The sequence below is a fragment of the Ranitomeya variabilis genome, chromosome 3 (assembly GCF_051348905.1).
Source record: "Ranitomeya variabilis isolate aRanVar5 chromosome 3, aRanVar5.hap1, whole genome shotgun sequence".
NCBI classification, from domain to species: domain Eukaryota; kingdom Metazoa; phylum Chordata; class Amphibia; order Anura; family Dendrobatidae; genus Ranitomeya; species Ranitomeya variabilis.
This window is the reverse complement of record NC_135234.1, coordinates 686,281,025-686,308,919: the sequence shown is the minus strand read 5'-3', so window position 1 is coordinate 686,308,919 and position 27,895 is coordinate 686,281,025. Positions and strand designations below refer to the sequence as shown.

Here is a 27,895-nt window from a genome sequence, read left to right as displayed (position 1 = left end):
GAGTCTGCGCATGTCTACAAGATGGTGCACATGGATTTGTCACAAACATTAGCCCTTGCCTGTACAGGTCTCCTGATCTGCATAAAACACAATTATTTTAAGACAAATTTTTTGGGAAATGTCCCAAGCCTGTGAAGTGCTATTTCAGTCACCAGACCGCTGCAACCAATCGTCACAGCGCTGCAGCCAAAGACCAACCCCAGCAGTCAGGTGTCACTGTAGTGACCGATTCTAGAGACAGGCGAGGATGCCTCGCTTTAGCATTTTGGAGACATTCCTGTGGTCTAATTTTTTTCCATTTTTAACAACCCCATTAATGACAATTCTAAATGTACAATAGTATTGAATCTATGGCAGAAAATGATCACCTCTTTAGCTGAAATGTGAGTCTATATAGAAATTTATTTGTACTGACAAAAAAATATTTTACATAAAAAAAAAAGTAAATTACAGCCCGATAATGTAAGAACGTCTCCAGTGCACATTGGATTGCTCAGGCCGATGCCTGGTAATGAGGCCGATGCCTGGTAATGAGGCTGGATGCCTGGTAGTGAGGCTGGATGCCTGGCAATGAGGCTGGATGCTGTATTACTTCATGTACGCAGCATCTCCAGTGCTGGATGGAACGGAGCGCAGCTCTTTCAGTCTTTCATAACAGCTTCTGTCTGGTTCTCTGCCGCCAACGCCAGTTGTTCCCTCCGCTTGAAGTACCGATACGCACGGACACTGCACAGGTAGCCACCATACAGCGTCAGCAGCATCATGGACCCAGAAAACACCTTATAACCAATGTCTGCCAGGCGCCTGGAGGAAGCCATCTTTATCCTGAAAAGAGAGAAATAGAAAATGAGGCCTTCTGCTCGGCTGATACAAGTATACAATGTGGACAGTTCAGCAGTGAGACTCACAGCGACTGTCCCGCAATTACAACTTATCAACAACCAGCTCTACCCTCTCCTAGTGTATCATCACCCATCCCCTGCAGACTGTGAGCCCTCGCGGGCAGGGTCCTCCCTCCTTATGTACCCGTGTGCCTTGTTTTTGCTCATGTTTAATGTGTTTGTCTATATTTGCCCCGTACTTCACATGTAAAGCGCCATGGAATAAATGGCGCTATAAAAATGAATAATAATAAAAATAATAATAAATAACTACTCACATACCAGACCCTACGTGTCTCATTGTTGGGGCAATATCAAATCTGGGGTTCCGTATTTTGTTAGTCTTGTATTTAAAGACTGTGTGGCCCCCACTCTATTCCAACAGGTGACATAGGACCCACATTCTCGTGATCGGTGAGACCCCAAGCAATGAGACACTTATCACATAGTTAGGATTACTGGACAACCACTTTAAAGGGGATGTCAAGAGCGGCTCACTTGGACGTCCGGACGGGAAAAGTCAGACAAAAGAAGGAGCGTCAGAGACTCATTGGTGGACAGTGAGCAAAGAACGGTTTGTTTCTTCATAGCAAACTGCACCCGGGGGAGAAGATTTCCTGAAAGGGGACAACCCCTCAAACTAAATATCTGTCTCAGTTACACACTGTCAGTATGTGCTCTATGGAAGCAATTGCTTGTCTTGATGAAGAGATGGGCTCCAGGCAGAAGCTCCCGATTCATGACGTTTCATCCATACGAAGTGTTCTTCAAAATCATGACCCTCGTAGTATCTGTTCACACACTCTCCGTGCACTTAATAGCCCTGTGTCTGTGCTGTACACACACTGACTGATCGGTCCATGCAGCGTTATGTGCCTACCCTATTTAGTATATTATGGCTGTATTCTACAATATAAGCACATTTTACCCTTTACCTGGCGTGTCCCCACTTGATGCCTGAGTTATGTGTTATTCAGTAATGTCTGTCTGTACAAGTCCCCGCTAAAATTGTAATGTGCTATGGAATATGTTGGCGCTATAAAAATACAAATGATTATTATCATACAGAGCATCGTAGCCCCTGCTGCAGTAAGATTGGTGGTATAGCAAACAGCGTCGCCCAGCTCCCATCCCAGATCTGTCCACTTGGTCAAAGCTGGGTGAAAATGACGTGAAAACACCAAAATTCACCTCTTTTTAAAGCCAAAAATAATGCGACTTTTCAAAGCTTTGTATTTTACTTTGGTTCTCTTGGATGATTGAGGATCACTTTGAAAGTTCAGCTCTTTGATGTGGCCATAAATCAGCTGAGAGATGAAACAGATGAGGGGTGTTGATCCCCCCCTTTTAAGTATTGTTGAGCTAAATTTAAAAAATTTGGTTCGATTACGATCAGCGGCGAATATTGTTTTTTCACTATTCACCGAACATTATTGGAGTCAATGGAAGTAGTAATGACTATGTTCAGAACTGATCATCAAACAAATTTGGCATCAATAGGGTACCAACATGGCAAATTCAGAGTCGGCAACCGATTCGGAACATATTCGCTCAACTGTACTCCTAAGGAGCTCACTGACGAATTCTTAGCTAATCTCAACAGCCCTTGGCTTACAGCCATACACCTTAGGGCTGTCCCACACGTCCAGATAATTCCGGTACCGGAATAAATCGGTACCGGAGTTATCCGTGTCCGTGTGCCTGGGAACTCACGTAGGCCATACGTGCGGCACACGTGTGCCGCCCGTATGGCGAGTGGGTACCACACGGAGCGTGTGGTACCCACGCGTGTGGTACCCTGCATCGCGGATTCATATGTTCCCTGCAGCAGCGTTTGCTGCAGAGAAAATATGAAGAATAGTGTTTAAAATAAAGATCTATGTGTCCGCCGCCCCCCCACCCCCTGTGCGCCCCCCCCCCGCCCCCTGTGCGCCAAAACCCCCCCGCCCCCTGTGCGCCCCCTTGTGCGCCAAAACCCGCCCGCCCCCTGTGCGCCCCCCCGCCCCCTGTGCGCCCCCCCCCCCGCCCCCTGTGCGCCCCCCCCCGCTGTTCAGAAAATACTTACCCGCCTCCCTCGCTGCTTCCTGGTCTGGCCGCGGCTTCTAGTGTATGCGGTCACGTGGGGCCGATCATTTACAGTCATGAATAAGCGTCTCCACCTCCCATAGGGGCGGAGCCGACTATTCATGATTGTAAATGAGCGGCCCCACGTGACCGCATACAGTAGGAGGCGCGGGGCAGCCAACGTGGGAGCGGGTGAGTATTTTCAGGACAGCGGGGGGGGGGGGGGGGCGGGGGACACATAGATCTTTATTTTAAACACTATTATTCATATTTTCTCTGCAGCAAACGCTGCTGCAGGGAACATATGAATCGCGGCTTCAGCACCATGTGGGGGGGACAGCGCTTACTGTAGCGCTGTCTCCTGCACGCACACGGACCCCAGACGTGTTTTACAAGGACCCATTGACTCTATTGGGTCCGTGTAATCCGTGCGCTCCCACGAACACTGACATGTCTCCGTGTTTGGCACACGGAGACACGGTCCGCAAAAAATCAATGACATCTGAACAGATGCATTGATTTTTATGGGTCTACGTGTGTCAGTGTCTCCGGTACGTGAGGAAACTGTCACCTCACGTACCGGAGCCACTGACGTGTGAAACCGGCCTTAGTACCTTGCACATTTGGGGTGGCACTGGCTACTAAAATTCCTCACACAATGTAATTTTATGGCAAATACCAATGCAGTTAGTCAGGAAGTAATATGAGAAGGCAAAATCGTAAGACCAAAGCCTGCTCACTCCAGTGATCATACAACCTACGGTATGACACGTGCATCTACCATGGTGCACCACAAGTAGTACAACACATTATACATATAGCGTAGCCCAGATCTATGGGAGGACGTCACCTCTTCCAGATAAAGCAGAACGTCCATGGTGTATTTCATGTGGACAGAACGCACTGTGTTCTAGCTATCATCAGGGGGATCAGCACCCAACACCCCCCCCCCCCAAAAAAAAAAAAAAAAGAATTCTAACCAGATGGTCATCTTAGTAGGACGGCAACACTAAGGCCAACAGGGGCAGCTGACAAACCAAGTTCTGTGAGGTTTAAAGGGGTCCTCACGTCTTAATTATTTATGGCAGACCCACAGGAAACGTAAAAAATGTATAGTAAATGTATGAGGGGAAGGGGGAGGGGGGTCACTTAGGGAGTATGTGCGATCCTCACAAGATCTCCTTCTCTACTCCTCTCTCATCTCCTTTTCCCACAATCGTATACAAGGTTTCTCTCGCGTATCACCCATACTCTGGAACCCTCTACCACAACACATCAGACTCTCGCCTACCATCGAAATCTTCAAAAAGAGCCTGAAGACCCACCTCTTCCGACAAGCCTACAACCTGCAGTAACCACGGATCGACCAAACCGCTGCACGATCAGCTCTGCCCTCACCTACTGTATCCTCACCCATCCCTTGTAGATTGTGAGCCTTCGCGGGCAGGGTCCTCTCTCCTCCTGTACCAGTCGTGACTTGTATTGTTCAAGATTATTGTACTTGTTACTATGTATACCCCTCCTCACATGTAAAGTGCCATGGAATAAATGGCGCTATAATAATTAATAATAATAGTGGACACCTCATGTGAAGTTACCAGCTATCCATAGCAGAGGAGCCACCTCACTGCCCCCGAGAACAGGGCTTTGCAGAGCCCCATGTAGATGGCGCGGGGTCTGGGAAGTGCACCACTGCCCCCTTCATTATCTACGGGACAGGCGGAGTACAGCGGTCACTTAGACAATATGTGGGGCTCTACAGGTCAGAGGGAGGCACAAGTCACAGAATCAAAAATCAGCTGAATCACAGAGGAAGGCACCCAGCGGGTCAGAGGAGGCCCCCCCCAGCGGGTCAGAGGAGGCCCCCCCCAGCGGGTCAGAGGGGCCCCCCCCAGCGGGTCAGAGGGGGCCCCCCCCAGCGGGTCAGAGGGGGCCCCCCCCAGCGGGTCAGAGGGGGCCCCCCCAGCGGGTCAGAGGGGGCCCCCCCCAGCGGGTCAGTGGAGGCCCCCCCCAGCGGGTCAGTGGAGGCCCCCCCCAGCGGGTCAGAGGAGGCCCCCCCCAGCGGGTCAGAGGGGGCCCCCCCCCAGCGGGTCAGAGGGGGCCCCCCCCAGCGGGTCAGAGGGGGCCCCCCCCAGCGGGTCAGAGGGGGCCCCCCCCCAGCGGGTCAGAGGGGGCCCCCCCCCAGCGGGTCAGAGGGGGCCCCCCCCCAGCGGGTCAGAGGGGGCCCCCCCCAGCGGGTCAGAGGAGGCCTCTTGTACATGCTGTGCAGGGTGCAGCCGGCGCGCCCCCTGCTGGCCCTATGCTACGTGCTGCAGCTATCTGCACAGCCCATCCTGTATTATCGCCTCCACCCCCGCGGACAGAGGCGCTGCCCCCTAAAATACCCAGATAACACAACACACGACTTTACCTGTGACTTTCAAGCCTCGCTCTGACGTCATTTCCAAGAGGAAGCATGTGATTCCGCCGAATAACCATAGAGAGGAGCCCTTCTATCTGGAGACATTATCTATGGTAAGAAGAGAGTGGCGCGTGTGAGAGCACGTGACTTGACTTCACCAATCAGCCTGAAGCAGCTGCTGTGTGCGGTGAACCGGCCCCAGGTGGGGGGTGTGTGTGTGTAGTAGACGCCCCAGGTGTGGGCACTGGCAGTGTGTAGACGTCTCTCTGCTGTCCGCTTTCTGCACGTTGCTTTTCTCCATTGTTGTCAGTTTTCCCTTCTGACAGTGGGACCGTCCTCTCCATTTCCCCCTAGGTGGGGACGTGGAGTGTTTTCAGGAGTCTTCGAGCCCAAAAACACCGGAATAACAGAAGCTTTAAGAAACGCAAAGCAAAAATGTGTCCGGGAAACATAAAAACGCCGTGTGGAGAAGTTCTTGAAGTGTTTTTTTGCTTGAAAATGTAATTGATTTTGCCTGTAAACCCCTCCAGTGCAGACAGCCTAAGGGAATGTTCACACGCAGCGTTTTTGCAGTGTTTCTTTAGGCGCTGAAAATGCATGTCTTGGCAGGAAAAAAACAGCAAACAATACTTGCGTTTATTTGCGTTTTCGTTGCTTTTTATGCATTCATTGCAGTGGGTGAGGAGCGCTGACAGATCCGCAGTGCTGCGGTTTAATAACAAAAATACTGCAGTGCACAATGTGAGGGAAAAATGCATCGTGTAATGAGACTTTAGGAATCTCATTCAGTTTTCTGACCCTCTAAAACGCATTGTTTTTATGCTGGAAAAGGCACTAAAAACTTAATGTTTCATCTTATGCCGGTGTTTGGCAGTATTTTTACTTATACAATTTGGCATGATTTAGAGGGTTAGCAGCATAATGTAGGGAAAGAGACCCTGATTCCAGTGATGCGTCACTTAGAGTATGTCCACACGTTCAGTATTAGGCAGCGCTTTGGACGCAGCACATGTCCGCTTCCGACTATTGGACACAGGTGAATCCGCATGTGATCATTGAACCGTGCGGAATCACCGCGTCCAATACATTGCACAGGTAACATTTATCTTGCGGAATTTCGTGTCTCTGTAAGATAAATAGACATGCTGCTGTCTGGAGAGACGCGCCGCATGTCTGTCTCCGTAGGTGAGCCGCGGACGTCTGTGCACGCATAGTGGCCATGGGATTTCTTGAGATCCCATCCACTATGCTGTAACATCTAGACGCTGCACAAGTACGCAGCATCCAACTCGTAGCGTTTACTGACCGTGGGAACATACCCTTAGTTTACTGGGTGCAGCAGTTGCGACACAATGTAGCAGAGCTCAAAAAGCTGCCCCCGCCTGCACCACAGTTTTCTGTGTATATTGACAGTGAGCTGCTAATCAGTGGTGGTTGCATATCAGACCAGGGTTCATGTGAGCTGTAGTTCAGGCAGTGATAATCTCCTGGTGATAAAAGACTCATTGCATGGAAACATCAGCACAAAGCCTGATAAGTGACACATAGCTGAAATCTGTGTCTCGGCTACTACTACATTATGCTGTCCTCAGATTACATAGCAAAAACCTGCTGACAGATTCCCTTTAATGCATCTTTACAAGTTTTTTTTCCCCAGTTTTAGGGTATATGCACACGATGCGGATTTTGCTGCGGATCCGCAGCGTTTCCGCAGCTGCGGGTTCGCAGCAGTTTCCCATGCGTTTACAGTTCAATGTAAACCTATGGGAAACCAAAAACGCTGTGCACATGCTGCGGAAAAAAACGTGCGGAAACGCAGCAGTTTACATTCCGCAGCATGTCGCATCTTTCTGCGGATTCCGCAGCAGTTTTACTGCTGCCCCTATGGAAAACCGCAGTTGTAAATCCGCTATAAATCTGCAGCAAAAACGCAGCGTTTTTGCCCTGCAGATTTATCAAATCTGCTGCGGAAAAATCCGCAGTGGCCAAGAATACGTGTGCACATAGCCTTATAGATAATCTGATGGGAGCCCCTCAAAACTGTACCCAGAGCTAAAATAATAGGAATATCGATTAACACTGGAGAGTAGTTGTTAATTGCTTAAACATGATACAATTCATTCTCACTATAGAACAGAGCTGGTTTTTTTTTAACTAATTTTTTTAACCCCCTACTGACACATGTACAGTGATTATCTCTGCATGATCCCCACAGCAGATCTGATGGTGACTGTTTGCCAGGCTCCCACCATTATAGCCGGGATTGGACATAACCCAACCCCAGTCATCTAAATCAGACCTGGTCAAAGTGCGGCTCGCTCGGCATTTCCATTTCACAGGGGTCTGTATTCTGAGGATGCAGTTACTGATGAATATAATGGTGGAGGAGGGAGCCGCCTGCTCCTTCCTCCACCATTCATCTTGTGCAACTGAGACTCAGCATACGCAATTATGTCATTAGAATACGACTGCTGTGCTTCCATGCACACAGCAAAGACCAAAGCAGAACAGGAGCAATTTATTTTTCTTATCAGTTGGAAATCACATGTGGGCTGATTGTATGTTAGCATCTATATATATGAGGCATCGTGATTACTTGCTAATCCCGCCCCCTGCACAGTAGCTCCGCCCCCTCCTCATCACTATACAGAATCCCACGCCCACCCCATTACAACACACAATCCTGCCCCCCACATCACCACACATAATCCCGCCCCCCACCACATTACCACACACAATCCCGCCCCCCACCACATTACCACACACAATCCCGCCCCCCACCACATTACCACACACAATCCCGCCCCCCACCACATTACCACACACAATCCCGCCCCCACCACATCACCACAGATAATCCCGTCCCCCCACCACATTACCATACATAATCCCGCCCCCACCACATCACACATAATCCCATTCCCCACCACATCACCACACATAATCCCGCCCACCACCACATTACCACACATAATCCCGCCCCCCCACCACATCACCACACATAATCCCGCCTCCCACCACATTACCACAGATAATCCCGCCCCCACCACATTACCACACATAATCCCGCCCCCCGCCACATTCCCACACGAGGCTCCGTCCCCGCACATTCCCACACGAGGCTCCGTCCCCGCACATTCCCACACGAGGCTCCGTCCCCGCACATTCCCACACGAGGCTCCGTCCCCGCACATTCCCACACGAGGCTCCGTCCCCGCACATTCCCACACGAGGCTCCGTCCCCGCACATTCCCACACGAGGCTCCGTCCCCGCACATTCCCACACGAGGCTCCGTCCCCGCACATTCCCACACGAGGCTCCGTCCCCGCACATTCCCACACGAGGCTCCGTCCCCGCACATTCCCACACGAGGCTCCGTCCCCGCACATTCCCACACGAGGCTCCGTCCCCGCACATTCCCACACGAGGCTCCGTCCCCGCACATTCCCACACGAGGCTCCGTCCCCGCACATTCCCACACGAGGCTCCGTCCCCGCACATTCCCACACGAGGCTCCGTCCCCGCACATTCCCACACGAGGCTCCGTCCCCGCACATTCCCACACGAGGCTCCGTCCCCGCACATTCCCACACGAGGCTCCGTCCCCGCACATTCCCACTCGAGGCTCCGTCCCCGCACATTCCCACACGAGGCTCCGTCCCCACACATTACTACACGTGGCTCCGTCCCCACACATTACCACATGCAGCACTTCCTTTCTATGTAATTCAACCACTTCAGCCAAGGAAAACGTACATTTAATTGCATAATCACCAGCAGCGTTAATTAGATAGCAATGAGCGTGCCGAGCGTTAGCTGGCTGGAAACAGCTAGTCACATCATATGGGGGCTGTGGTGGTCATTGTACTGTGTGCAGGGCTGTAGGGGATCATACTGTGTATTGGAGGGCTGTGAGGAGACATACTATTTGGGAGGTATACAGGATCGGTCTGGCCCATAGGGTAACAGGGGAATCCCTCAGTGGGCCCCTGTGTAGTAGATCTGGGCCCCCAACCCACTGTATGGACAGTATTTGGCATAATTCACTTTATTCACTCTGTACAGAAAAAAGCAGCATCTCATCATTCATTAACCAAACTGCCCAGATTATTATATAGAGATATAGGTAAATTTGTGAACGAAGATAGTATAATATTTGCCTGCAGGTGAAAAGTGCCCCCCCCCCCCCAAAGTCAATGTTATTGGTGGGCCCTTGTCACCCCATTCTAACACTGGTTGTAGTGCTTGCACCAGTGCTGTGACTCATTCTAACAGTACTTGTGCTGATCTTTATGGGGTGTGAAGAGACCCACTGATCTGATAATACTGGCCCATTCTAAGTATCAATAATCTAATCCTCAAGGCACCGAGTCAGAAATTACTGCTATGTATTCTGTAAAATTGTGAATGCAGCTGTTGGCTATTAACAGCTTGTAATCGATGATGAGTATAAGATAGTGTAAAGAAATATTAGATCATTTTCACTCATCCAATATTCTCATAGTGTACTATCCATTATAAACAAGTACTCATTATTGTCTATGGGCATGCTCACAGGTCCAGCTTTTTTATAGATAAATTGACGCTATCCGTGTGGCATCATAATGCTGTCCACTTTTCACTGTCAAATAGGTAGAAGTTGGAAAATGTTGATCTTTTTCCATCCTTTCAAACAAAAACCACACTTATGGCAAAAATGTACATCCTGACCAAAAAAGTGACAAAAATCGTTTAAAAATCAGTGACCAAAATGTATCCATATAAGGGGATAGATATGATTTCTCAGGCTAGGTTCACATTGCGTTAGTGGGTGATCGCTAACGGACAGCGTTGCACGGCGAAAATGTCGCAATTAACGCCGTGCAACGGGTCCGTTAGCGCACCCATTGACAGCAATGTAAATTTCGCCTGCAGCGCATCACTAGCGCGTGCCTTTTTCAGCTCGCGCTAGTGATGTGCCGTTCTTCTGTGACGCGCCTCGGACGCTGCTTGCAGCGTCCGCGGCGCGCCCGAGGTCCGTTCCCCGCTCTCGCAGATCGGGGATCTGCGAGAGCGGGGACGTTAACGCGACCCCTGAACGCGGCCCCTAAATAAACATTGCGTTAGCGCAATCCGCTAGCGCTAGCGCTAAACGGATTGCCCTAACGCAATGTGAACCTAGCCTTATTGCAGTTCTTGAAGAGAAACACGTCTTATGAGCCCAGTTTCCTACATGAACCAGACACCTAAATAAACTCTAGAAGAAAAGCTATAACATCTGACGGCATCACAAAATGTATCAACTGAAGGAAACTAAATTGTAAAACGCACTCTTAATGAATTGCAATCATATTATATGGCACTGTGTAGTTACAATTGCTCATTTTTCCCTTCTGCCCTTCATTTTTCCCTTCTTCCCAGTTAATTATTTACTTTTCTATTAGGTCTATGACATCACGTGAGTAAAAACAGACTAGCTGAATCCTTCTAAGCTCTATGTAGAAACAGGAAGCCTCTCTTCCCTGCATGAGTCATCATTAGAACTACAATTCTACATCACGTGATATAGAGCTAATGGAAAAGAGAAGAATTAGCTGGATAGAAAAGCAAAATGGGCAATTGTAAGGCTATGTGTCCACGTTCAGGATTACATCCAGATTAGCTGCGGATTGAACGCTTTGTACAACCGCAGCGTTCAACCCGCAGCGTCCAGATGTTACAGCATAGTGGAGGGGATTTTATGAAATCCCATCTCCACTATGTGTGCGAACACACATGCTGCGTTTACGGACATGTGGCACGTCTTTTTAGATCGCAGCATGTCTGTTTACCTTGTGGCGACGCTCCGTCTCTGCAAGGTAAATCACAGGGCCCTATGAATGGGGTGCGGAGATTCCGGATGTGTGCAATGAACACATCCGGAATCACCGCGCGTACAGAAGGGGGCGGCGCTTTTGGGCGGAGCGAGTTTTCCTCTAGGTCCAAAGCGCCGTCATTACGGACGGTGGCCACGCACCCTTAGTACGCAGTGATATACAATATGATGATTGCAATATACTGTATTAAGAGGAAAAAAACTTTAATAAAAGTTTCCTAAATAAATTAGATTCCATGCTGTCAACATAGCATTTTTCGGTGCCATCAGGACAATATGTAGGTCTGTTACTGTTTTACAAATTGCATTTCTTGCATCAATGAAGTAACTCTGGATGGGTGCTTTATGTACCTGATTTAAATGCATGGAGTAAGTAAATTCCTCTGTGTTATACCCTTCCCAAGTCAGCAACCACGTCCAGTCCAGCGTTCAGTTGTCCCTTGTCAGCATATATGTCTGTTCAAAAATTGTTAGTTAGATAGGGCATACATATTTGTTAGCACTTTACATTGTGCGGTGCTGGACAAAGACCATTGCTGTCTTTAAGGCTACGTTCACACTTTGCGGGTTTTGCCACGGATTTGACACTGCGGATCCGCAGCAGTTTTCCATGCAGGGTACAGTACAATGTTACCCTATGGAAAACAAAACCCGCTGTGCCCACGCTGCGGATTTCCGCGGAAAAAGCCGCGTGGCTTTTCTGCGGAAAAAAAGAAGGAGCATGTCACTTCTTGGTGCAGAATCGCAGCGATTCTGCACCCATAGAAATGCATTGATCCGCTCACTTTCCGCATGGGGCTCTGCCCACGTTGCGGGAAGTTAAGCGGATAATGTGCAGATGGTACCCGGGGTGGAGGAGAGGAGACTCTCCTCCAGGCCCTGGGAACCATATTTTGGTGTAAAAAAAAGAATTAAAATAAAAAATGATGCTATACTCACCTCTCAGCGCTGCCCGCGGAGTCTGGTCTCAGTTGCTGTGCGAGCAGGACCTGCGGTGACGTCGCGGTCACATGACCGTGATGACGCCGCGGTCACATGACCGTGACGTCACGAAGGTCCTTGTCGGCACAGCCGCCTGCAGCACCGAGGAGATCCGGACATCGGAGGGTGAGTATAACCAATTTTTATTATTTTTTACATTACTATTGATGCTGCATATGCAGCATCAATAGTATAGGCGGAAACCCGCAGCGGAAACCGCGGAACAAACCGCGATAAATCTGTAGGGATAACCGCAGCGGTTTTGCCCTGCAGATTTATCAATTCCGCTGCGGGATTAACCCGCAGAGCAGGCCGCAAAGTGTGCACATAGCCTTAGAGGCTCCTAAAGGAGACTTGTAGCTTCCCTTAAATTTTCTAAATTTTGGTCGAAAAAAAATGGTGATGTGTAGTGATGATGATTATTATTATTTATTGTTATAGCGCCATTTATTCCATGGCGCTTTACATGTGAGGAGGGGTATACATAATAAAAACAAGTACAATAATCTGGAACAATACAAGTCACAGGAGGAGTGAGGACCCTGCCCGCGAAGGCTCACAATCTACAAGATGAGTGAATATACTCATTACTCGAGCACGCTCGGGTGTCCTCCGAGTATTTTTTAGTGCTTGGAGATTTAGTTTTCCTCAGCTAAATGATTTACATCTGTTAGACAGCTTGATTACATGTGGGGATTCCCTAGCAACCAGGCAACCACCACATGTATTTATGCTGGCTAACAGGTGTAAATCATTCAGCTGCGGGCGGCAAGGAAAACTAAATCTCCGAGCATTAAAAAATACTCAGAGGACACCCGAGCGTGCTCGGGAAATTTAGAGTAACGAGTATATTCGCTCATCACTAGTGATGGGGTATTGGCCAGTTTCTGTACATTTTAAGCAGCTCTCAGAGTCTGGATTAGCCACTAGAGGGGGGCATTATAGCACAATGAGATTAGAAATAGGAATTCAGGAACAGTAAGGCTGTGTGCACACGTAGCATATTTTTCGCGGTTTTTTCGCTATAAAACCGCGAAAAAAACGCTACCATTAAGCATCCTATGTAATAGAATGCATTCCGCATTTTTTGTGCACATGCTGCATTTTTTTCCTGAGCGGAATCGCATTCCAGAAAAAAACGCAGCATGTTCATTAAAATTGCGGAATCGCGGCGATTCTGCACCCATAGGAGTGCATTGATCTGCTTACTTCCCGCACGGGGCTGTGCACACCATGCGGGAAGTAAGCAGATCAAGTGCGGTTGGTACCCAGGGTGGAGAAGAGGAGACTCTCCTCCACGGACTGGGCACCATATAATTGGTAAAAAATAAAAGAATAAAAATAAAAAATAGCGATATACTCACCCTCGATGTCCCCCGCAGTCTTCCGGCCTCTCCGCTGCACGCTGCCGCTTCGGTTCCTATAGCTGCTGGGCGGTGAAGGACCTGCGATGACGTCAGTGTCTTGTGATTGGTCGCGAGACCGCATGTGACCGCTCACGCGACCAATGACGTCATCTCAGGCCCTTCACCGCACAACAGCTATAGGAACGGATGCCGCTGAGGTCTGCAGGTGAGTATAACCATTTTTTTAATTTTTTTTATTTTTAAACATTCTATCTTTTACTATAGATGCGGCATAGGCTGCATCTATAGTAAAAAGTTGGTCACACTTGTCAAACGCTATGTTTGACAAGTGTGACCAACCTGTCAGTCAGTTTTCCAAGCGATGCTACAGATCGCTTGGAAAACTCTAGCATTTTGCAAGCTAATTATGCTTGCAAAACACTAGTTTTCTGTGGGTATATGCATGCTAATTCTGCATGCGATATACCCACGGCAGGAGGCGCAGAATTGCCGCGGAAATTTCCGTGGCAATTCTGCAACGTGTGAACTTAGCCTAAGGGTATGTGTCCACGTTCAGGATTGCATCAGGATTTGGTCAGGATTTTACGTCAGTATTTGTAAGCCAAAACCAGGAGTGGAACAATTAGAGGAAAAGTATAATAGAAACATATGCACCAATTCTGCATTTATCACCCACTCCTGGTTTTGGCTTACAAATACTGACGTAAAATCCTGACCAAATCCTGATGCAATCCTGAACGTGGACACATACCCTATTAGTTAACTTAGGAGGGGCTAACTGGGTAATACAGGAGGATTTCCTGGTTTTGGGTCAGTCAACTAGGGAGCCCAGGCAGGTCAGCTGGCCCTGGAGGGCCCCCAGCTAAGCAGTGGGCCACGTAACGTTGTAAAGCCCTGTCGTCAAGACAGCAGAAGTGAGAGCAGAAGTGAGAGCAGAGGTGATAGCAGAAGTCACCGCTGAACAGAAACGCAGGTCGCTCCAAAATGTGGCAGATTTCTGCTTGGGCAGATGCCCTTATGTCTGGTGCGAAACAGATAAGGGAAATCCTGAACGTCGCAAAGCGAACAGGGAGTACACTGCAGTATCAGTCAAGACGGGACAAACCGGGTACAACCTAAAATACATAGGGAAGAGCACAGGGAAAGCGAAGGATGTGAACTGCGCAGAACTCTGTGTTGATGCTAACTGATGTGGACCTGCTGCAATTGGAAACACGCAAAGTTCTACGTGTTCAATTGGAATTGGACTCTGTCTCTTTATGTGAAGATGTGTCCCTGTGTCTAAGGGAAGTCTCTCCGAACCAGGCAAGTGGGACTGGATATATGTGATGCGGGTGTTCATGGCACGCTAAAGCAGACACCTATATGGGCCATGACTACGGCCCTGGCTGCCGCTCACAATACAACGCTTATTCATATCCGTGGATTGTCAGTTACTGCAGGGTATAACAGCCGTCAGGAGGCAAGAACAAGACATGTTCTCTGTAACCACACTGACCTCGAGGATCACGGACAAAGGACACCCTTATAATCCTTAGTACAACCCCTGGCAAAAATTATTATGGAATCACCGAATCACCGGCCTTGGAGGGTGTTCTTTCAGTTGTTTAATTTTGTAGAAAAAAAAGAGATCACAGACATGGCACAAAACTAAAGTCATTTCAAATGGCAACATTCTGGCTTTAAGAAACACTAAAAGAAATCAAGAACAAAAAATGTGGTAGTCAGTAATGGTTACTTTTTTTTAATGAAGCATAGGGGAAAAATTATGGAATCACTCAATTCTGAGGAAAAAATTATGGAATCATGAAAAACAAACAAACAAAACACTCCAAAACATCACTAGTATTTTGTTGCACCACCTCTGGCTTTTATAGCAGCTTGCAGTCTCTGAGGCATGGACTTTAATGAGTGTCACACAGGACTCTTCATCAATTTGGCTCCAACCTTCTCTGATTGCTGTTGCCAGATCAGCTTTGCAGGTTGGAGCCTTGTCATGGACCATTTTCTTCAACTTCCACCTAAGATTTTCAATTGGATTGAGATCCGGACTATGTGTCTTTTTTTTTCAAGGAATGTTTTCACAGTTTTTGCTCTATGGCAGGATGCATTATCTTCTTGAAAAATGATTTAATCATCCCCAAACATCCTTTCAACTGATGGGATAAGAAAAGTGTCCAAAATGTCAACTTGTTCATTTATTGAAGATGTAGTGACAGCCATCTCCCCAGTGCCTTTACCTGACATGCAGCCCCATATCATCAATGACTGTGGAAATTTGCATGTTCTCTTCAGGCAGTCATCTTTATAGATCTCATTGGAACGGCACCAAACAAAAGTTCCAGCATCATCACCTTGCCCAATGCAGATTCACGATTCATCACTGAATATGACTTTCATCCAGTCATCCACAGTCCACGATTGCTTTTCCTTAGCCCATTGTAACCTTGTTTTTTCTGTTTACGTGTTAATGATGGCTTTCGTTTAGCTTTTCTGTATGTAAATCCCATGTCCTTTAGGCGGTTTCTTACAGTTCGCTCAAAGACGTTGACTCCAGTTTGCACCCAAGCACTCCTCATTTGTTTTGCTGTGCATTTCCTGTTTTGGAGACATATTAAGTTTTTTGTCTTGACGCTTTGATGTCTTCCTTGGTCTACCAGTATGTTTGCCTTTAACAACTTTCCCATGTTGTTTGTATTTGGTCCAGATTTTAGACACAGCTGACTGTGAACAACCAACATCTTTTGCAACATTGCGTGATGATTTACCCTCTTTTAAGTGTTTGATAATCCTCTCATTTGCTTCAATTGACATCTCTCGTGTTGGAACCATGATTCATAGCAAATAGATAATGGCTGCACTCTATTTTACTGTGCTAAAGCAAGGAAGTGTGCGATACATGAAATGTGAATAGCATAATGGCTTGTGAAATCTATGAAAAAACACATGAGATGCTTAGCACAAGATTTGGCCAAAAATTGTGAGCCCATCCACCAAACGTCAAGGTGATCTCAGATCGGATGGGTAACTGACCTGTCTGCCTAGTGTGAACACTTACCTATGGCTAATAACATGGTAAAGCCTGCATTTATAGGAAGCTCAGAACCAACTGTGTTTGGATGTAATTAAAATCACAGCATGGTGAAGGGCGGGGCGTTCAAGTCAGAAAAAACAGTACATAGTAAATATAGGAAAACTGACTGAACAGCAATCTAGTCTGAACTGGTGCATAACCAAAAAAGACTTGAATATGCGGCTCCACCTCCCATAGGGGTGGAGCCGCATATTCATGACTGTAATGGGAGGCACCACGTGACCGCTCATACAGGAGAAGCTGCGGCGCGGAGAGGACGCTTCGAGGGAGCCGGGTGAGTATTTTCTTTCCAGCGGTGGGGCGCACAGGGGGTGGAAGGGGGTTGGTGGCAAAGATCTTTATTTCAACTGCAAAAAAACCCAAAAAACAATGATTTTTAATTTCTTCTCTCCAGCGAACGCTGCTGGAGAGAAGAAATGAATGGCGGCTTCAGCACCACAAGCTGGGGGGACAGCGCTTACTGTAGCGCTGTCTCCTGCATGGCACACGGACTGCACACGGACAGCATCCGTGTGCGGTATGTGTTTTACACGGACCCATTGACTTTAATGGGTCCGTGTGATCCGTGCACTCCCACGAACACTGACATGTCTCCGTGTTTTGCACACGGTCCGCAAAAACACGCTGACATGTGCAGAGACACATTGATTTTAATGGGTCTACGTGTGTCAGTGTCTCCGGTACGTGAGGAAACTGACACCTCACGTACCTAAAACAAAGAAACAAGCTCCACCCATGCAAGTCACTGCAGGAGGCAGTGAGCATGTGATGTCATCAGGGCCAAAAACCCTCCACTGTGACAAATTCCATCTACCAAGATCAAAATTAAGATAATAAGGGGCGGGACGGTGGATGATGGTCCACACTTGGTTAGAGGGAAGGCAGTCGGGTGAGGTACTCACAATTCAATACTTATTATTTATATAGCACCATTGATCCCATGGTGCTGTACATGAGAAGGGGTTACGTACAAATTACAGATATCGCTTACAGCAGAGGGGAGAGGACCCTGCCCTTGCAAGCATATATTCTACTTATAACCCCACATGACCCTCCCTTATCCCTGGGACCAATGGGGCATGCTGCATGTCCACAGAAAATATAACAGTCTTTGTTGTCAGCAAAGCTAACCCCTCACAGTGCTGTGCCGCTTTGCTATATTGCCCACAATGCTGAAAACTTGGTTCTGCTGATGTATTCATGTAAATACCCCTTTAAATTTACTTCGGATTGGTTCAACATGAGAATATGGCACTTGGACCAAAAAAATGTTGTGCACCCCTGCCTTAATGTTGCAGCCAATGGCCACTATGTTATTGATTTTCTCACTTGTCTACTACATTTCCTTGTGAATCAGGCAGTATTGTAGATAAATGGAGCTATAGTGCCACCATGTGGTCACTGTCAAGAACAGCTCATAGTATTTGTAACAGCAGGAAGTTGACATTGAGTTTCACAAATCAGTAGTTCTGCCATAAGGAACAAACTGTAAGGTAATTACTATGATGTCTTAACCACTTCACGACCTATGACGACCTGATTTGATCAGCTGACATGAGCCCCTTACAGCCGCTGGTAGAATCGCAGATCCACCCACGGCTGTTAACATGTTAAATACCACTGTCAATCTCTCACAGCGACATTTAGCTCTTGCAAACCAAATGCATGTCACAAACTCCACCCATTGGGGGTCTGCAGAAGACTTCCGCACTTGTCACTGCTGATCTGCTATGAACGCCAGTGTTCATAAGAGATGATGATTTCTGCTACACATACAGTAGCAGTGTTGAAGCCCTGCTATGTGTAGGACAGGCAATCAGATGATTTCAGCTTCAAGTCTACTAAGGAGACTACTGAAGCAAGTAAAAAGTAGAGAAAGTATGTTTTAAAAAAATATAAAACTTTAAACCACCCCCCTTTAGCCCCATTCAAAATAAAGCAATAATAAAAAAAAAAATACACATATTTGGTATCGCTGCATTCAGAAATGCCAGATCTATCAAAATATAAAAATAATCCGATCGGTAAACAGCGTAATGATAAAAATCAACGCCAGAATTAAGGTTTTTTTTGGTAGTCGCATCATTGCAATAACAGGTGATCAAAACATGGTATCTACCTCAAAATGGTGTCAATAAAAACACCAGCTCGGTGTGCAGAAAATAAGCCCTCACCCAGCCCCAGAGCTGGCGCTATGTTACAGGTCTCGGAAAATGGCGCTTTTTTTCTTTACAAACTTTGGCTTTTTTTCACTGCTTAAGTAAAAAAGAACCCGTGCATGTTTGGTATCTGCACACTCATAATGACCTGAAGAATCATAATGGCTGTTTTTTTTTTCGTTTTTTTTTTAACATTTAGTGAACATGTTAAAAGCCACGAAAACAATTTAGAATTGCACTTATTTTGCAATTTCACCGCACTTGGAATTTTCCCAAAATTCCCATTTTCTGATACTCTATGGTAAAATCAATGGTGTTGTTCAAAATAACAACAAGTCCCGCAAAAACAAGTTCTCACACAGCCATATTGATGGAAAGATAAAAAAGTTATGGCTCTGGGAAGAAGGGGAGCAAAAAACGAAAATGCAAAAAAAAGGAAAATCCCAAGGTCATGAAGGGGTTAAATAAAGTGGTGAACGAGGGAGTTTCGGGGGAGTGTTTATTTCAATAAAGTATTTTTGTGTGTTTTTTCCTTTTTATTACTGGGCTAGTAATGGGGGGGGGGGGGGGTGTCTTACAGACACCTCTCAATTACTAATCCCGGGGCTTGTTACCAGCAGACACTACATTGACATCAACCCTAAATACCATTACCCTGATTGCCACCGCACCAGAGCAATCAAAATGAGCTGGGCAAAGCGCCAGAATGGCAGCATCTAACGTGATGCACCACTTCTGGGGCGGCTGCGGGCTCAGGCTTGGACTGACCCTCAGGAGAATCTTCTGTTGGGCTCTTGTGGAAAAATTGGTCACTACCCTCTTCTATGAGCAGTACTTGGCACTATATACTTGAATCACTGTGTACAGACAAAGGCAGCATCTTACTCATTTAACAATTTGCCCAGTTCATTGTTATATGTACAGGTGCTTCTCACAAAATTAGAATATTAGCAAAAAGTTAAGTTATTTCAGTTCCTCAATACAAAAAGTGAAACTCATATATAAAGTGAAACTCGTATATTATATAGAGTCATTAGAAACAGAGTGATGTATTTCAAGTGTTTATTTCTGTTAATGTTGATGATTATGGCTTCCAGCCAATGAAAACCCAAAAGTCATTATCTCAGTAAATTAGAATACTTTATAACACCAGCTTGAAAAATGATTTTAAAATCCGAAGTATTGGCCTACTGAAATGTGTGCTCAGTAACTGCACTCAATACTTGGTCGGGGCTCCTTTTGCATCAATTACTGCATCAATGCAGCGTGGCATGGAGGCGATCAGTCTGTGGCACTGCTGAGGTGTTATGGAACCCCAGGTTGCTTTGGTAGCCGCCCTCAGCTCGTCTGCATTGTTGGGTCTGGTGTCTCATCTTCCTCTTGACAATACCCCATAGATTCTCTATGGGGTTAAGGTCAGGTGAGTTTGCTGGCCAATCAAGCACAGTGATACTGATGTTTTTAAACCAGGTATTGGTACTTTTGGCAGTGTGGACAGGTGCCAAGTCCTGCTGGAAAATAACATTTCCAGCTCTAAAAAGCTTGTCGTCAGAGGGAAGCATGAAGTGCTGTAACATTTCCTGGTAGACGGCTGCGCTGACTTTGATCTTGATAAGACACAGTGGACCTACACCAGCAGATGACATGGCTCCCCACACCATCACTGATTGTGGAGACTTCACACTAGACCTCAAGTAGGTTGGATTGTGGCCTCTCCACTCTTCCTCCAGGCTCTGGGACCTTGATTTCCAAATAAAATGCAAAATTTATTTTCCTTGTGGAGTGTGTTAATGACTGCCTTCTGGACATCTGTCGAGTCAGCAGTCTTCCCCATGATTGTGGAGCTACTGAATCAGACTAAGTGACCTTTTTGAAACGCTTAGGAAGCCTTTTCAGGTGTTTTTTGTTAATTATTCTAATTTACTGATTCACCAAGAGAACAGCTGACCGCACCACCACGACATCCACTTGCCGAACACACCGACTTACAGCTGGAGCTGGCCACTCGATCTCAGGTGCTTAGACATAGAAGCATACAGGCACATCTTACAAACAAAAAGAAAGTGGCAGCACTCACCGATCTTCTTAAAACAGGTAAATCTTTATTCCATTAAAATCTTCACGGCTTGGGGGTGTACATACAACAGAGTGTTAGGTCCGAACGACGGCTGTTTCGCGCCGATCTGGCGCTTCTACAGGTCAGAAGATCGGTGAGTGCTGCCACTTTCTTTTTGTTTACTGAGATAATAACTTTCGGGTTTTCATTGGCTGTAAGCCATAATAATCAACATTAACAGAAATACTTGAAATAGATCACTCTGTTTGTAATGACTCTATATAATGAATTTCAGTTTTTGTATTGAAGAGCTGAAATTAACTTTTTGCTGATATTCTAATTTTGTGAGAAGCACCTGTAAATTTGTGATTAAGGATAATGTCACTTTTGCATCTAGTTGAAAAGTGGGGCCCTGGAGTTGGTTACTAATGGGCCCTTGGCACCCCAGTCCGACACTGTGCGGGCCCGGGCTGGTATATTTAGGCTGGGAAGGGTCCAATAACCAGGGACCTTCCCAGCCTGATAATATCAGCTCAGCACTGTCTGCTTTACCCTGGCTAGTAACAAAAAAATAGGGGGAACCCCACATCATTTTTTTATTTATTTGGTTACTACAAAGCTGAACAATAAGCTTCATAAGGCACTAAAGGGTGCAATTTTCTAATGTTATGTGTGGTTACGTTATATATCGGTTGGATACAGTGGGGAAAAAAATATTTAGTCAGCCAATTGTGCAAGTTCTTCCACTTAAAAAGATGAGAGGCGTGTATTTGACATCATAGGTAGACCACAACTATGAGAGTCCAAATGGGACAACATATCCAGAAAATCACCTTGTCTGATTTGGCAAGATTTATTTTGCAAATTATGGTGGAAAATAAGTATTTGGTCACCTAAAAACATGCAAGATTTCTGGCTCTCACAGACCTGTAACTTCTTTAAGAGGCTCCTCTATCCTCCACTTATTACCTGTAGTAATGGCACCTGTTTAAACTTATCAATATAAAAGACACCTGTCCACAACCTAAAACAGTCACACTCCAACCTCCACTATGGTGAAGACTAGTGATGAGCGAGTATACTCGTTGCCCGTTTTCCCGAGCACACTCGGGTGATCTCCGAGTATTTGTTAGTGTTCGGAGACTTAGTTTTCTTCGCTGCAGCTGAATGATTTACAGCTACGAACCAGCCTAAGTACATGTGGGGGTTGCCTGATTACTAGGGAATCCCCACATGTACTCAGCCTGGCTAGTAGCTGTAAATTATTCAGCTGTGGCGATGAAAACTAAATCTCCGAGCCGTCATAAATACTCGGAGACCACCTGCGCGTGCTCGGGAAAACCCGAGCAATGAGTATATTCACTCATCACTAGTGAAGACCAAAGAGCTGTCGAAGGACACCAGAAACAAAGTTGTAGCACTGCACCAGGCTGGGAAGACTGAATCTGAGCTCACTGACACAAAAAGAGGACTTGAAAATCCTCCAAAAATTAGAAAAATCACAGGAAAAAAAGCAGAGATGATTCCCTGCTCAGGCCTCCAAACAAATGCGCTGACAGGGTGCAGCGGACCCGAATAATGATGACAGAAACACAGGTGCCGCAATACCGATGTAGCAATTACTCTCAGCCTACCAATCCATGGAGGGGGTGATTGCTTGGTATATTAGTGCACAAAAGATAAAAGATAATAATCTGTATGCGGCGTTATTCACACAGGCAATGCAGAGCATCTGGCTAACGGCCTATTAGTAGCGCAATAGGCAAGCAGTTTGGTGTGATTAAATAAACTGTGGGAGCAATAATAAGAAAATGGAAGACATACAAGACCACGGATAATCTCCCTCTGTCTGGGGCTCCACGAAAGATCTCACCCCGTGGGGTCAAAATGATCACAAGAACGGTGAGTAAAAATCCTTGAACCACACAGGGGGACCTAGTGGATGACCTGCATAGAGCTGGGACCACCGTAACAAAGACTACCATCAGTAACACACTACGCCGCCAGGGACTCAGATCCTGCAGTACCAGATGTGTTCCCCTGCTTAAGCCAGTACGTGTCCGGGCCCATCTGAAGTTTGCTAGAGAGCATTTGGATTATCCAGAAGAGTATTGGGAGAATGTCATATTGCCTGGTGAAACCAAAATAGAACTGTTTGGTAGAAACAAAACTCGTCGTGTTTGGAGGAGACAGAATGCTGAGTTGCATCCAAAGAACACCATACCTACTGTGAAGCATGGGGGTGGCAACATCATGCTTTGGAGCTGTTTCTCTGCAAAGGGACCAGGAAAACAGATCCGTGTACATGAAAGAATGAATGGGGCCATGTATCGTGATGGAAGGAGGTTTGCACTCAAAATCTCACATCAGCAAGGGCATTGAAGATAAAACGTGGTTTGGTCTTTCAGCATGATAATGATCCCAAGCACACCACCAGGGCAACGAAGGAGTGGCTTTGTAAGAAGCATATGAAGGTCCAGGAGTGGCCTAGCCAGTCTCCAGATCTCAACCCCATAGAAAACCTTTGGAGGGAGTTGAAAGTCCGTGTTGCCCAATGACAGGCCCAAAACAACACTGCTCTAGAGGAGATCTGCATGGAGGAATGGGCCAACATACCAACAACAGTGTGTGCCAACCTTGTGAAGATTTACAGAAAACGTTTGACCTCTGTCATTGCCAACAAAGGATATATAGCAAAATATTGAAATTAACTTTTGTTAATGACCTAATACTTATTTTCCACCATAATTTGGAAAATAAATCTTGCCAAATCAGACAATGTGGTTGTTCCTTCCCGGTGAAAGACCTGGCTATTCATTGCTTGCGTTGAGAAACACGTGATGGTGTCTCCGCGGCTTTTCTACTTGCATTTGCATATTTCCCATAAGGGATGGGGGCAGTGTTCTGGATCACTGCGTTGAGAAACACATGATGGTGTCTCCGCGGTGTTGAATGTTTTGATCTCCTCGAGGTCATTCATCCTTATGTTTATAGTCTTTTTCACTAGGCACTGCTCCTAATAGCCAGTTTCCTACTCCACACTGATGAGAGGCAAATACCCCGAAACAGCTGTCTGTGGATGGATACCATGTTTTGGCATAGGTGGTTTTCCTTTATTGGATGCTGCCCTTCCCGTGGTTGTTCCTTCCCGGTGAAAGACCTGGCTATTCATTGCTTGTGTTGAGAAACACGTGATGGTGTCTCCGCGGCTTTTCTACAGGGAAAGGTCAGAGAGGCCCAGCACCTGCGCACTGCAGACAAAGGGCAGACAAAGTACGCCTGTGCCAGAGCCGCAGCGTGAAGACAAAAAGATGACGTCATCGTAAGAAGATGGGAGGCCCCAGACCAGACCGCGACGCCCAACGGACCAGAACCGGACCGGGACCGCCCCTTGGGTGAGTATAATATAACCTCTTTTTCTCATCTTTCAGGATACATCGGGAGCTTATCTACAGCATTACAGAATGCTGTAGATAAGCCCCTGATGCTGGTGGGCTTAGCTCACTTTTGATTTTGGGGGTGACAGGTTCCCTTTAATTTGCAGGTTAATAGCGTTACTATCTTGCCTGTGAGAAAATGAACTTTATTTCCCCAGCAGCGTTCCGGTCTCAGTCATGGCAGAAAATTCCCTAAAATGACACCATTCTAAAAAATGCACCCCTCAAGGTACTCAAAACCACATTTAAGAAAATGAATAACCCTTCAGACGCTTCACAAAAATTTTTGGAATGTAGAAGGAAAAAATAAACATTTACTTTTCTTTCACAAAAATTTTCCTTTAGACCTAATTTTTTTACTTTTGCAAGGGTCACAGGAGAAAATAGATCATAAATTTTGTTGTGCAATTTCTCCTGAGCATGCCGATACCCCATATGTGGGAGAATACTACTGTTTGGGTGCACGGTAGAGCTCGGAAGGGAAGGAGTGCCATTTGACTTTTTGAATGCTGGAATAATTAGCGGTTGCCATGTCGTGTTTGGAGAGCCCCTGATGTGCCTTAACGGTGGAAACCCCCAAGAAGTGGCACCATTTTGGAAACTATACACCCTAGGGAACTTATCTAGATGTGTATTGAGCACCTTGAACCCACAGGTGCTTCACAGAATATAACGTAGAGCGGTGGAAATAAAATAAAAAAAAAAAAAAAAAAATCACATTTCTCCCAAATAAATCTTTTTAGCTCCATATTTTGCATTTACATAATGATAAAAGGAGAAATTGCTCCAAGCAATTTGTTGTGCAATTTCTCCTGAGTACGCCGATACCCAATATGTGGAGGAAAACAACTGTTTGGGCGCATGCCAGGGCTTGGAAGGGAAGGAACGCCATTTGACTTTTTGAATGCAAAATTTGTTGGAATAATTAGAAAACGCCATGTCGCGTTTGAAGAGCCCCTGATGTGCCTAAACAGTGGAAACCCTCCACAAGTGACAGCATTTTGGAAACTAGACCCCTTATGGAACTTATCTAGATGTGTATTGAGCACCTTGAAACCACAGGTGCTTCACAGAAGTTTATAGTGTAGAGCCGTAGAAATAAAAAAATCACATTTTTCCCAAATAAATCTTTTTTAGCTACAAATTTTGTATTTTCACAAAGGCAAAAGGAGAAAATGGACCCCAAAGTTTGTTGTGCAATTTCTCCTGAGTTCACCGATACCCCATATTTGTGGTCAAAAACTACCTTTGAGGCACAGTGCAAAGCTCAGAAGGGAAGTATCGCCATATTATAGTGCAGATTTTGCTGCACTTGTTTGAGGGTGCCATGTTACATCGACAGAGCCCGTGAGGTGCCAGAACAGCAAAAACTCTCCCCATAAGTGACCCCATTTTACCAATTAAACCTCTCAATGAATTCATCTATGGGTGCACTGATTATATTGACACAACAGGTGTATCACAAACTTTTATACCATTGGGCAGTGGAGAAAAAATTATTTATATTTTTACCACCAAGATTGTGAGTTAACCCCGTTTTACATTTTCACACTGGGAAATGGGTAAAAATGGCACCAGAATTTGTCCCACAAATTGTCCCCATATGTGGCTATACAGTAGTACTTTGCCATACGGAGTGATTTGGGAGGGACAGAGTGCTATTTATCATTATTATTATTTATATAGCACCATTAATTCCATAGTGCTGTACATGAGAAAGGGGTTACGTACAGAGTTATAGATATCGTTTATAGTAAACAAATGTACAATGACAGACTGGTACAGAGGGGAGGGGACTCTGTCCTTGCGGACTTACATTCTACGGGATAATGGAGAAGAGACAGAAGGTCGGGTGGTGAGGCGGCAGCTTGAGTGGTGGTGAGGCGGCAGCTCGGGTGGTGGTGAGGTGGCAGAATGATTTTTGCAGGCTGTAGGCTTTCCTGAAGAGATGGGTTTTCAGGTTCCATCTGTAGGATCTGAGGGTGGTGGATAATCGGACGTGTTGAGGCGTGGAATTCCAGAGGATGGGGAATATTCAGGAGATATCTTGGAGGCGGTTGTGTGAGGAATGAATAAGTGTGGAGGAGAGTAGAAGGTCTTGGGAGGATCGAAGATTACATGAGGGAGGAGGGGACAGGTTGTGGATGGCTTTGTAGATCAGTGTTAGTAGTTTGAACTGGATTCGTTGGGGAACTGGGAGCCAGTGGAGGGATTTGCAGAGGGGGGAAACAGAGGAGTAGCGAGGAGAGAGGTGGATTAGCCGGGCAGCAGAGTTGAGGACAGACTGGAGTGTTGCAAGAGAGTTAGCGGGGAGGCCACAGAGGAGGGTGTTGCAGTAATCGAGGCGGGAGATGATGAGGGCATGCACAATAGTTTTAGTAGATTGTGGGCTGAGGAAGGGTCAGATTCTGGCAATATTTTTGAGTTGGAGGTGGCAAGTTTGGACGTGCGGTTTGAAGGACAGGGCAGAGTCGAGAGTTACCCCGAGGCAGCGGATTTCAGGTGCGGGAGAGAGTGTGATGCCGTTTACCATAATAGACAGATCAGGTAGGGGAGATACGCGAGATGGGGAAAGATGATAAGTTTGGTTCTGTCTACATTTAGTTTTAGGAAGCGAGATGTGAAGAAGCAGGATATGGCTGATAGATACTCTGGGATTCTGGAGAGCAGAGAGGTAGATCTGAGTGTCATCCACATACAGGTGGTACTGGAAGCCATGGGACTTTATGGGTTGTCCTAGGCCAAGGGTATAAATGGAAAAAAGTAGGGGCCCTAGGACAGAGCCTTGAGGGACTCCAACAGAGAGAGGGTGGGATCAGGAGGTAGTGTGGCCCCAGCCTGAGTGGGGCACCTCCATCACAGCACACTACTGCTCAAAATCCTTGAAGAACCCCTCCACATCTCCGGAAGCCTCAAAAAATGGCTTAAACTCTGTCTGGGTGATCCGTACAGGCTCCCGGATCATTGGGTTTACACTCCACATTGCATTACTCTCTCTTTCAAGCTCCATTGCTTCTTGTCTCCGCTGTGCCCGGCGGGCAGCCTCCTCCTTATACTCCTGAGAGATGCCTGGGCCCAGAACCGCCATTTCTTCTTCGTACCACACCAACCACTGGCTTTTTGGGGTGGGGATCCCTGTCTCCAGGGCCTGTCCTTCAGACATCTAGGAGGAGGTGGCCGGGCTAGCACCCACCAGTAGGTCAATTAAGGCTTCTTTAGTCAGTCCCTGGTAGTTCAGGCCCAGGTCTCTGGCTCTCTCCTGTAAAATGAATACAGTCCAATTTCTGTACGCACTCTGTGGGTGGTTTTCCATTGGGTTACACTCTGTTGATCCCACTGCTGCCACCAGTTGTCACGGGGTCCTTCTCCGATACCACATAATCAACAGTGAGGGAAGTGTGAACAATCCCAAAACCTTTATTATAGGCAAAACTAAAAGGTCCATAAACAATCCACCACACTGAGGATACAATAGTCCAGAACACGAATGCAGTTCAGTAACAGGATAAAATGTCCAAGGAGATGAGAGTCCAATAATCCAGCAGACAGAGGATAAAAAATCCATATGCTTCCCTTTCTCTCTGACATGCTGTGTTCACA

At 46.5% G+C, this 27,895-nt stretch overlaps 1 protein-coding gene and 1 long non-coding RNA gene across 5 annotated transcripts in view; one reads left to right on the top strand and one right to left on the bottom strand.

Moving 5' to 3' along the window:
* Positions 1-382: 382 nt before the first annotated feature.
* Positions 383-5,467, bottom strand: COX14 (cytochrome c oxidase assembly factor COX14). Of its 3 annotated transcripts, none has more exons than XM_077298064.1 (2): positions 5,356-5,467; positions 383-825 (listed from the first exon to the last, which is right to left on the bottom strand). In XM_077298064.1, the coding sequence occupies exons 1-2, from the start codon at positions 5,421-5,423 to the stop codon at positions 642-644; spliced, it is 252 nt and encodes an 83-aa protein (XP_077154179.1). In that variant the 5' UTR covers positions 5,424-5,467; the 3' UTR covers positions 383-641. The 3 variants fall into 3 exon arrangements, with proteins under 3 accessions (XP_077154179.1, XP_077154180.1, XP_077154181.1); XM_077298065.1 differs by lacking the exon at positions 5,356-5,467 and adding an exon at positions 4,544-4,563; XM_077298066.1 differs by lacking the exon at positions 5,356-5,467 and adding an exon at positions 4,529-4,550.
* The window catches only part of LOC143817021 (uncharacterized), a 48,612-nt gene continuing 26,133 nt past the window's right edge, over positions 5,417-27,895 (top strand). The window contains exon 1 of one of the 2 annotated variants that reach the window (XR_013224043.1): positions 5,417-5,548. This is a non-coding gene — a long non-coding RNA (uncharacterized LOC143817021). The remainder of the gene's footprint in view (positions 5,549-27,895) is intronic. The other variant, XR_013224042.1, reaches the window with a different exon arrangement.